The sequence below is a fragment of the Gavialis gangeticus genome, unplaced genomic scaffold, assembly GCF_001723915.1.
Source record: "Gavialis gangeticus isolate Ggan-Ray unplaced genomic scaffold, GavGan_comp1, whole genome shotgun sequence".
NCBI lineage: Eukaryota > Metazoa > Chordata > Crocodylia > Gavialidae > Gavialis > Gavialis gangeticus.
The window spans coordinates 130796243-130808853 of NW_017729024.1; the positions used below are offsets into that span (position 1 = coordinate 130796243).

The 12611-nt window shown below is 41.8% G+C and overlaps 1 protein-coding gene across 1 annotated transcript in view; it reads right to left on the reverse strand.

Annotated features, from left to right (window-relative positions):
• AP3B1 (adaptor related protein complex 3 beta 1 subunit) overlaps nucleotides 1-12611 on the reverse strand; it is a 344453-nt gene that overhangs the window by 299996 nt on the left and 31846 nt on the right. The window contains exon 2 of the mRNA XM_019518249.1: nucleotides 787-862. Coding sequence (XP_019373794.1) covers nucleotides 787-862 — 76 coding nt within the window. The remainder of the gene's footprint in view (nucleotides 1-786; nucleotides 863-12611) is intronic.

A 12611-nucleotide genomic window follows, 5' to 3' on the forward strand; every position in this document is an offset into this window, starting at 1 on the left:
TGGGGGGGGGGGGCAGGCAGGGACAACTATATGCGAATATACAATACGTGCAGTTAGAAAGGTTTGTGCTAAGACATCTTTTAGTTAAAACATTCTGCTTAAACGTTTCTTTTTTTTTTCTGATTGTAGGTAAACTTACAGGTCTTTTGCTCTCTTTTAAAAAAAGAGAAAGTCAATATAACACGACTCTTACACTGACAGTATAATTGACAACATTACCAACAAGCAGAAGGCAGAGGGGGGTAGCACTTAGTATCTAAGTGGTTCCAAGTGGCATGAGCTTTTGTAGGTGACTGCCTACTACATTAGATGAAGCCTATTTGTAATTTCAACCCTCTTCACATGTGACAGTCTTGGGACTTTCATGTACAGGTGGGAAAACAAGTTATTAAAACCTTTTGTAACTGAGGTTTAACATAAAGCTTTGCCTATTATTCATTAAAGTAAATATGAAACTTTAAATTAGGAAATAGCATCCAATTTTCCACTTGTTAAACTTCAACAGTAAATTCATGACATTTTATTTCAAATGCTGCCAACAATTTATCAATTGTGGGTAAAACATTTCCTAAAAATTCAAATGCATTTCTCAATTTACTTAAAGGCCTTCCTATAGGTAGACTGAGACAACGAGTGAAAGGCTTTGACATGTCTAGGAACTATGATGCCATATTAGCTTACTGGGGAGCCAACAACAAATACAATACTAACTACTAAATGGAGATACACAGAGAAAAAAACCCAGCAACAACATTTATTGCCAAAAAGAAAAAAGGTGTCACATACCCCAACAATCCTTCTCATAGCATCCAATTTAGCAGAATCTTTATTACTTTCCAACATCTGCTTTAGGTCTTCATTTCTACAGTAATGGGAGGAGAAAAGACTATAAGAAAGTGTAATACTGTCAAAAAAAAACATTTATGCAACACTTAACTTTATTCTTGCAGATCAATAAGTCAGCAAACTTGCACAACTAAACAGTCCAGAAACATATACTAATTTTGGCTTCTCAGATGGGCTGCCATTTTACACAAAAGAAAAGGGTAATGGTACAAGTAGCAGTCAAAACCAAAAAGTATAACACATGATTAGTAGTGTCAGCACATTCCTCCTAGGAAAGGGTTGTAACATTACCTGTTATCACTGCTTTTTAACTTTACAGGATATAAAGCCCTCCACATTCTTGCCTCCTTCTATACTCTTAAAGAACCCACATCATTAATCTCGAAAATGGGGATGGGGGAGAGGAAGCCCCCTTGGGTATGCATAGCCCAAGCCTTTGAAGACTTTTACCAGAAGACTTATAGGTCTGCCATTAGGATTTAGTTTTCACTGACTCACTCGGTGAAAGTAATCACCAAAAAGCTGTCTTCAAAAAAGTCTTGCAGCAAAACAGATGCCATTGTTTCAAATGGTGATGCACTACTGCAGTAAAGACAAAGATTGGATCCTGAATGCAGAAGAATGTCTTTGCCCATCCCTTCAGAAATCTCAACACAATAGGCTGCGAGAAAACTGGATAGTCCTTGACAGGGGGCGACAGATTAAATTTACTGCTGGGTAAACTTTGAATTAGATAATGGGTCCAAATACCTCAGTTCCAACAGGTAGTTTAGAATCAAGGACAGCATTGGGGAAACACCCCACATTAGATGCCATAACAAGAATCTGGATCACTAAGCACAAGTAGGTACACCTTGTGGAGCCTTTCTTGTCATGTATCATACTGCATCTGTCAGAGGTGAAACAGATGCACTCCAGGTACAAAAACCATCCAGCATCCGTGCAGGTAGGTGAAGTGAGTACAGACCTAAGAGCAGTCATCGTCCTGGGAGAGCAAACTGGGGAGCAAAAACAGAAGGTGTTTTTGCAATTAGGTGTTCGTGTGTGCCAAAGGTCCTGGACCAGGCATATGCCATCAGGGTGACCCAAGCTTTGTTTTGCTGTACCTTCATGGCCCAGGGAATTGGGGGGTGAGGGGAAGATATATAATAGACTCTTCCACCAGTCTCATTAAAATAAAAAAAGAAAGCCTTGAGCTGGCACTATTTCACTCCAATGCAAACAGGTCTATTTTTAAAGAGCACTCCAGACCAAGAACAGAGTTCTTGACTTCCCACTCATGACAAAATGCAATGACACTGCTCAGACAGTCCACTACCTAAATGTAGAGACAAAAGATGGATACCGTGGTAAATGCACACAAAGCCAGGAAGCTTCACTGTTCATATTCGTTAGTTGTGGACCATTGTAGTTAGCTGAAGAGAAATGCCCTCAGTTTGGATATTAAGAGAAACTCAGGGACAAAAGAGCATGCTCCACCTTTTTTCTCCCTCTGTGGAGGGGTGGCCCCCACTATAAGTACTGCTAAGGCAACAAGTCTTTGTTCAGAGGCTTGGGAGCAAAAAAATGCGTTATAACTTAGCAAGAGAGCAAGTTTCCTCATCTCGAATCTGCCTGAGCTACACCATTGGCTAGAATCATAGAAAGTTAGGGTTGGAAGAGACCTCAGGTGGTCATCTAGTCCAGAGGTTCCCAAACTTTTTCTTATTGCATACCCCCTTCCAGATTTACCAGCTGTCCGCATACTGCTACCAACATATATGTTTTATATTCTAACCCCCTAAATGCCAATAATAATGAAAATTAAGTCCACCTTCCTCCTACATACCCCACATGGATGTCCTGCGTACTCCCAGGGGTATGTGTACAACAGTTTGGAAACCCCTGATCTAATCCAATCCCCTCCTCAAAGCAGGACCATCCCCAACTAAATCATCCCAGGCAAGGTTTTGTCTACCTGGGTCTTAAAACCCTCCAGGGATAGAAATTTCACAACCTCTCTTCGTAACCTGGTTCCAGTGCTTTACTACCCTACTACCAGGAAAGTTCTTCCTAATATTTAACCTAAATTTCCCTTGCTGCAACTTGAGACCATTGTTCCTTATTCTATCATCTGCCACCAATGAGAACAGTCTAGCTCCATCTTCTTCACCCTTCAGGTAGTTGAAACCTGTTATTAAGTTAATCTGTCATGAGGCTGCCTCCTCCATTTAGTAAAGCACCCACACTTTCCCTGATCTTCCTCAACAACAAAAGGTCCAGCTGTTGTGATAACATTAGTGCCAGATGTCATGGTTGATACCCATTAGGACCTAGACCCATCATCAGCTCACTTTAAAAACCACCGAGTCAATTAAATGCCAGCTTTCAACAAGGGCCATTGTTCATTAAGCTATTATATGTTATTTCCACCCTCCACTTACTTCAAAATCCTCCAGTATTACCTTGTATGTAAAGCCAAAGTACTCCAATAGCTGAAGAATGTTTCAGTCATGCATGTAGCAACCTACAGCTGCTGTCTACTTCATTTACCTTTGGTTTCCACAACTGTGGAAAACCACAATTTTTCACCTTCGGTCTCTGTCAGAAGCTTGACCCTGCTCAACTGAAGAGTCATAGCTCACAATACAGCTGAGGTACTTTATCACAATAAAAGACCCCTTCACAGCCCTTATTTTTAAGCATTTAAAGCAATCCAAAAATCTAAGTCCCAGGGGACTCACAGAAATCAACAGGATCTACAATAAAGTTGTAGAACTGGGCTGCAGACAACAAAATAAAATAATTCAAAGACAAAAAAATACGGTGTAACCTGAGGAGAGAGGATGTTTACAGACAGAATAAGGGACAGGTGGCTAGAAAGTAACACTGCTTACCCTACCATAAGACAGTAACACTGCCAAATGTGTCCTCAGCGTCATGATGGATCAAACTCAACACATGTTAGCAATGTAATGCCATTGCAAGAAACAAAACAACCCCCCCAGAAAGAACAGGAAACAAACAGATGCATTCTTAGGCTGTATTCACCTAAGTATTGCATTTAAGACATGGAAGGTGATGATACCACTCAGCATGGGTTGGGCCTCAGCAATTTTAGTGCTTCCAGTTCTAAGCACTTCTTTTTAAGAATGATACAGGAAAACAGACACCAAGAGAAGCAAGATTTAGATAAAACTGCAGGGGGGAATAAAAGTTATACGTGCAAAGACCATAAGATAAAGGAACAAGAAATTTCCTCATTTGGGTGTTTTCACAAAAGAGATGGATAAGCATGTTTGGGATGGTTTAAGAACAGCATATTCTACATTTGTGCAGGGGGTTGAAATCCTCGAGTACTCACCCTATCCTACAACTCAGTTCTAAACTTACTGACTATAAGAGTTTTTACCTGCTCACAGGAACAGGCTGCTGCCAGAGCAGGATTTTTTTTAGAACAGATTTTCATATTAAATAAAAGGACAAGTGCAAGGTTCTGTTCTTAGCCTGGAAGAATCACACGTACAAACAAACTGGGAAATGACTGGCTATACTGCTGTCCTGCCCAAAGACCCAGAGGATATATTAGTCCATAAGCAGAATGACAGCCAACTGTGTGCTCTTTTTGCCAATATAAGCCTATAATAGCATACTGAGCTGTATTAACAGAGGTGTCACCTGCAAGTCAAAGGAAACAACTCTGTACTGGCAGGGCCTCACCTCAAGTACTGCATCCAGTTTTGGCACCACACTTCAAGACATACACGGGCAAATTTGAGTCCAGAAAGAGCAACTGAAATTATTAGGGATCTAGGAGACATCATACAAAAAGACTTAACATTTCTCAAAGCCAAAAAGTGCTACAATTATAAACGAGCCAAAGACAAAAAACTAACTGTGAGAATGGTTACTCCCCACAAAAAAAAACAAACCAGAAGCAAGCAGAGAGCCTACCAGGTACAGAAAACAGAACTAATCAGCAAGAAGAGACATACTTTAGGCTTTTGAGATCAAGAAGCACTAGGATAAAAGTAAGTTACCAAAATACAAGCCAAGAAATTTTGCAATGGTAATTAAAACAAATAGCAAAAGGTTCTTCAGCCATATACATAAAAAAGAAAACAAAGCAAGATTAAGTAGAGCTATTATGCAGTGAAAACAGGAAAGACAAGAGAAGGTCAATCTAGGTATGGCCCAAAAGCCATACCTAAAACCACACCAAAACACATAGGTTATAAAAATGGGTCAAAGCATATATGCATACTTGCTTGGCTACAGTTTGCCATAAAGACACTGATATGGACATAAAAGGTGGCATGGCTATTGACATTGTGAATAATAATCCAAGTTACCACATCTGAAGCAGCAGCAAAGATTAAAAAGCTTTAATGTATTCACATTGAGGAGGACAAAAAAAATTGAAAGACTGGCACACTAAACTGCAGGTCCTGTAGCAGATAACAGATGTCAAAGAAGTCAAGGATAACTTTTTTACTCTGAAAACAGCATGTGAGATAACTATTCAAAAGGAGGAAAGGAAGAGGTACCCAAGTCGCTACAGACATACCTGTCTTAGTTCAAGCAGTATGCAAAGATTCAAAACAAGGTTTTGAAGGAAATAATTAAAGATATGGAAAATAAAACATGAAATTTCCCTTTGTCGACATGATAGCTGATTTTTTTTTTTTTTAGACAAAGAAATTGCGGTTCTAATGCATCTTGACTTCAGTAAAGCATTTGAAATAGTGCAACAGGAGAATTATTAGTGAATGGAGATAAGGAGTTAGAACAACTCTAAAAGGTGCGTATGGACTGGCTGAAGGGGAAACAACCGGTTACACTGAAAGGGTAAGTATCAATGCTGAAGAGAGGTTACTAGAGTAGTTCCTCTCAAGACAGGTCTTGGAAGAGACCTCACTTACAAGTTTAGTTAGCTTGGCACATAAAATAGGAGTATGCTAATAGCATTTGCTGATGACGCCAAAGTTGTAAGCATCAGAGGACTGGAACATCATACATCAGCTGAATCACCTGGAGAACTGAAGCAATTGAAACTGGATGAAATTACATGAACACAAGTGCAAGGCCATGCACTTCATGATTAATAACAAAATGTTTCTACTATGAATTGGGAGCTTATCAGCTGGAAACAAGAAGAGAACCAAGACCTGGGTGAAGAGGATGACTAAAAGCCAAAAGTGCCCCAGTACTCTTTCCTGCCATGGCAAGGGGTTGGATTAGATGATCTGCTCAGGTCCCTTCCGACCCTAGAAACTATGAAACTATGAAAAACATTAAGTAGCTGTTGAAAGAGCACATATGACCCTAGAAAACAGGAGTCAAGATACCGGCAGTATAGAAAGTGTGGGAAGAAAGAGAAAGAATGGGACAAAGATGCTTAATAGGAAAAAGTGTCATAATACTGCCCATCCACAGTAAACGTATTTTAATATTTAAATAACTAGGAGGTTAGAAGATGTAAAACACAACAGTTTACAAAGTCATAAACAATAAAATATCAGCTTTACTACTGTAAACTTTTTTTAACTCCATTCTTCAGAAGTCTTAAAAAACTATAGTATGATTAAATTATTTGAAAACACCATTTCTGCATTAAATTGTTGAAATTACAAGAAAGCTATTTCAAGTTTACATTGCTCACATGTCAACTAATAAAAACTGCACTCTATTTACATGGGAAGCAAGAAGAAAACATGGGCAAGCATCTCAGGATCAAGGATACTTATACAGTGGGATTTAGTTCCAGGAGTACACATTGATCATCAGAACTACTGGTAAGCCCTTTATCTTCTATAGTAGGCTCTGGCTTCAGTGCAACCTGGAGGCTCCCTGCTTTTTCAAGAACAGATTTAATACATCCAGAAGCCTCATTAATTTTACTGAGCAATGAAGAATCTTGCTCCATTCTTTCAAATGTAAAGAAAGTAGTCAGCATTCAGCTAACCCAAGTTACTTAATGCCAACTGAGACTGAACAGGAATTAAAAAGAAATTATTGTGATGTAACAGGATATTCACTCCCTCCACTGTGTTAACTTGAAGGAAAAAAATGCTATACACGTTGCAAAGGTCATTTTCCTCCAAAAATACATCTTATCAGCTAAATTCAATCACCAACAGAACTTGCCAAATACTTGTTTCAGCCGTGTAGCCTTTACATTGTTTACTAAGCAGCACAGCAATATTTTCATCATCTCAGAAATAGGAAGATACAACAAAACATTTCATTTCCTTAATCAAAATCTTAAAACGGAAAGACAAGCCTCAAAATGCAGAGGGTGTGGCGGGGGGGTGTTATGTTCAGTAATGAAAAGATAGGGTCTTTAGTTCATGGATTTATATAAAATGTTCTTATCATATCAGTCCACCTGTCAGCAAAGGAAACTACAAATTAGTTGAAAGCTGAACACAATCTTTTCAGATTTGAAAGTAACTATAGTTTAGTATGTAGAAAACCAGAAAGACAAATCTTCACGTAAGAAAACTATACTAAACTATTATCTAGAAACATAGTATGACTGTTTTACTCAGGTTTTTTTTTTGTTTTGTTTGTTTGTTTGTTTGTTTTACTTAAATGGGATAAATATACCCTAGTGTAAGGGCAGGCAAAGTCTGGCCTGGGGTAGACTATTTCCCAGCAGCCCCTGTCCACATCACTGTGGCTGGTTTCCATAGACATGCCAACAGTGGCCACACCATGACAGCACAGGCCCAGGGGTTCCATGGAGACTGGCCCCAGCAGTGCTGGCAGGGCCCACGGCTGGGATCTTGCAGCAGTGACAGCATGATCTGAAGCTGGGGCAGAGCTGTGCTCTGCTGCCCACATACCCCAGGCAGGATAATGTAGGCAGTGGATTGCAGCTCTGCCCTGGCTCTTAACCATGCAAGATCCAGCCCCAGAGCAACTCTCCACCCAGCTGTGCACCCTGCCAGCGCCAAGTCTCCATGGAGACCCTGGCCCCATGCTGTCAGGACACCACCACTGCCAGGGTCTCCACGGGAACTGGCTGCAGGAGCTGCTGGGAAATGGAGTCTGGCCACCAGCTGGATCCGCCATGCTGCAGACACTAGAGCAGGGTGTGCAACAACTTCTAATCATGTGTGTATCAGATAAATAGTCTTTAAAACCTCTAATTACACACTCTGGTTTACCCAAGTGTCAGGCTTTTTCCTGCACCCCCACATATTTTCACTTTCCTACTATGTTTAAAAAAATTAAAAATCAAAAGTACAGAGCTCTGCCCTCTGGAAAACTATACTTTGTATGTTGATCTACAACATCCCATATTCCTTGCCACAGACTTTGCTAGCTTCTGAGGTTTATGGTAATTCAACTGTAAATCCATTTCAGTAAACCTAAATGCAGTTCCTGGCAAGTCTGACTCTACACTTTCCCCTGGGCTTTCATCTATTTTTTGTGATCACTAGAAGCACCACAGCAAGGAGACCAAACTAGTCTCAATCATAGTTATTCTCCCATTTCAGTAACAAAAACAGGCTCAAAAGGCAATTTAATCTGCTAGTTATGTGAATAAAAATTAAGCAAACGGCAATTATCTCAATATATTCATGGCTCTTGTATATTGCTTTTAATCAGCAGAGCTCAAAGCATGTTTCATAATAGGGGTCAATATTACCCTCCTTTGCCTCAGTTCTTCATCTACAAAAGACTAAAGGGTTTTGCCTAAAGTCACCCAGCACGCCAGTGGCAGATCCAGGAATGGAACTCTGGTCTCCCAAATCCCAGGTCCGGTGCTCCATCCTCTAGAACAGTGGTCTCCAAACTTTTTTGATCATGCACGCCTGTCAGTAAAAAATTTTTGAGCACGCATCCCCAATATAGGTATATTTATATAAATATAATGGAAGTTCTAGTTTCTTCCTGCACCCCAATCCATTGTCTTGCACACCCCCTGGGGTACGTGCACCCCACTTTGGAGACCACTGCTCTAGAATACACTGCCTCGTTATCCTAAGATTACTTTATTTTGACAAAATATAAGTTTTCTGCAGCGAGTGATGTGTCACGGGGGGCAGGGGTGGGTGTTCCAGCTGGTCAGACACTCTAGCCAGGAGCAGGCAGGCTGCAAACCACCAGACCCCACTCCTGTGTGCCACTCCACCTGCCCTACCAGTCTGAGTTCAGCAGCTGTGCCTGCTGTGGGTTGGGCTCTGCCTCTGCTCCTGCCTTTCTGTGGCTGCTCTGATAACGCGCAGCGCAGCACCATCTGAGTGCCAAGGGGGCAGGCCAGGCAGGAGGCACATGGCATCACATGCTGTCAAAGCAGTGAGGCACGGAGCCAGGAGCAAAGGCAGAGCCCAGCCCGCAGCTGCACCGCCCTGCCCCATGCATGAGCCACCCAGGATGACCCAGGGCAGGGCTCTATTCCACCCAGCCTGGCAGTGCAGGCGAGGCTGGCCCCACACTGCCCCCCGCCACGCAGACAGTCTCGGGCCACAGCCAGGGCCAGTTCGGGCCCAAAGGACCGCAGTTTCCTGGGGCCATGACCTCAGGCACAGGGGAAAGCGCGGCCACATAGGCACAGCAGGCCCCAAGTCTGGGCCTGGCTCCACTCCACTACCTCCCAATCCCTGCCCCAGCCCCCCAGCCCTCCCTGCACCCCCAACCTTCCCCCACAGACTTCCGCATGGGGGGGCGTACACATGCTCAGCCCCCCCAATCTTTTTCTCCCTCCAAATGAGCACGCCCCTACACGCATGTGTGCATGCCTACACCTCCACACGCATTCATGACAAGGAGAGTGTATGTGTCTGTGTGTGCATGTGCAGAGAGCGAGTTGAGTGTGTGCCTGTCTGTGTCTGCATGTGTCTGTGTTTATGGCAGGGAGAGTATGTTTGTGTCTGTGTGTCCATGGGGGGTGTGGAAAGAGAGACAGAGACCACAGAAGGGTAGGTAGCAGCGAGAAGAGGGGAACATGTGCCCTCCCCACCCCAGCAGGGTCCACCCAGCCTCCCCCACCAGCACCAGAAGGAGAAGGGGCCCTGCCCTCTGCCCCCTCCCCCACCATTTTTCAGGACCCCAGTACATACTAATCCACCTGGGGGAGGGGAGGGGAGGGCAGGGGGCACAGATATGGACCTGGAGTCTGTCCTTCTTGATGGGCAATTTTGTAGCCGTTTCATAAAATTCATTAGTAACAATGAATGGATGCCAATACAATGTTAAGCAAACTTAGCTGTTTCAAAGTTGTAATTAATGTTTTTCAAGTGATTATCACTAGGAAGTGAGAGAATACATATATGTTTTATTGATTTGTACACAGGAAAGTAAATACACTCACATAATAATCCAAACCAAAAATCAAAGTTATGAATTCACCTAATTGGTTGTGCAGGTCAGATCAGAACCAAAGCTAAAATTATTTCATCTCAGACTGCAATGGAAAGCAAAACCAAACTATGGTTAATTTGTTTCACTTTCAGTTCAGCAGACACAGAGCAGTGTGTCATTTCTTATCTTGAGTGGGGGGAAGTTGGAAGTGTTTGCTTAAGATCTGTTAGTTTTTTAGTGCTTTGGGTTTGAAGCAGTCATAATAATGCCCAAATCAGAAAAAAAAAAATAGCGTGTGGCATCATCAGAATGAAGTTCAAGCCACTGAAGGAAGGAAGTTGGTAAATGTAAAAATTGCAGGCAGTAGTATGCTAACAATACAACAAGAATGAAGAAACATTTAACAACATGTAGAAACTGCCCTGAAAGAGTACAAACCATATACAGAAAGCTAATACAATGGAACAACACCATCTGAGAAAAATCTACTTCAGGAATCCTAAGTACACAAATTAATATGTTAAACAACACACAATATAGATTAGCATCTATACTGTTGTAAAACATAATTTTAAAAGTTATTAATCAACTCTGGACTATTATTTATTTAAAATATTTGTATCCTGCTTTTCTGATTGCAGTAAACACCTGAAGTGGCTTAGGCTTAACAATATATTTTTTAAATTACATAATAGATAGTTAACTATTTCAACCCAGCAGTGAGCTTAGTCCTCTGGCTGATGACAGAGGCCAGACCATACTTCCCTTTGGCTCTGCAGTCCCAGGCCAGCTGAGCAGCAAGTTGAGCAGCAGTGTTCTTTCTGGCAGGGAGGGGGGAAGCAAGCTTCCTGCCGCTTCTCCTTCTGATGGATGAGGCCAGACTAGAATAGGCTAAAATAAAAATCTTTCCCCCCCTTTTGTTGTTTTTGATAGCTCAAGTGACATAACAGATTAGCAAAAATGGAAAATGAAAATGTTGAGCTGCCAGGTCTGGGGGAGGAAGCAGCAGGATCCTCACGTTCAAGATCACTGTCACCAGATATGCAATCCACCATGAGTAGCTGTTTAAGACAGTCAAGCTTTTTACCAAGTTTTGTGGACAAAGTGTCAAAAGAAGATCAAGAAAAGGCATGTGAGACATTAGGTCGAGCTATTTTTGCAAGTGGTACACCTCTTTCCATAACTGAAAATCAATACTAGAAGAAACATTACAAACTAATTTGCCCAACATATAAGTTACCGTCACATTACTGCTTATCACATTCTCTCTTAGATAGAGAGTATAACAGAGTTCAAACAATGGTTACTCAAAGGATTGGTCAAGCAGAATCACTGACTGATGTCAGATTGATGGACTGATATACAAGGAAATCCTTTATTGAATATTATGTTAGTAACACCTGAACCAATATTCCTGAAAGCACTCTCATCATAGAGGTGAATAGCCAAATTACTGAGTGAAGAGATTGAAAGTGTAAATCCCTCCAGGGTACAAGCCCTTGTAACTGATAATTCAAGTAACATGAAAGCTGCATGGCAAATATCCAAGGCAAAGTATCCTCATTTAATAGTATTTGGCTGTCTTGCTCATGGGTTGAATCTTCTGGCAAAAGGACATAGTAAGTGTGAATACAATGAAGGCAATATTGGTAAACTACAAAGCGATGGTGAAGGTATTCAACAATCATCATACAGCTAATCAGACTTTGAGCAAATTACAGAAAGAGAAGCAGGGGAAGGAAAGTGCACTTTTACTGCCAGGAGAAACTAGATGGGGCTCAGCAATAAAGCGTTTACATCATTTGCTGCGCACAAAGAACTGTTTGCAATGTGCTTCAATAGATGACAGTATCCCAGATTATTTCTGTAAACATTTGGAAGCAGATTCTCTACAGCAGTGTGTTCTAGGTTCGAGTTCAAGGAGCATTCAATTTGCTACTACCAGTTTCCGTGGCTATCAAGAAACTTGAAGGAGTCACACCAAGACTTTCAGATATTCCAGAGATATTCAGACTGAATGAAAAATCTGAGTTTTTGCCTTCTTCACTTCTATCCAAGAGAAGTAGTAGTAAAACAAATTTTTATTAAGAGGTCTGAGTTTTGCTCTTATTGGGCACATCCACACATGCAAGCATGTGCGCTTGCAGCAGCTCAAACAGAAGCAATGCAAATTTGAGCCAGGGCTTTTTGCCTCAGCGCACGTGCTTGGACATGCACTTTGTTGTGGAGCAAACTGTGCCTCTTGGAGCAAAATAACCCTGCCTGGCTAGAGCCTGCAGCCAGCACCTGTGCTGTCCCCAGCAGTATAAAAAGCTGCCCTGTCCTGGCCCCATCTGTTCAAAACCTGCCCTGGCAAGCACCTCAGGGCTACTCGCACTCAGCCAATTGATACCTGGGGACACTACCCCTTGTGCCTACTCAACTGTTGCAGCAGCATCCCAAATCCATTTTTAAAAATACCCCCAAATCCATGT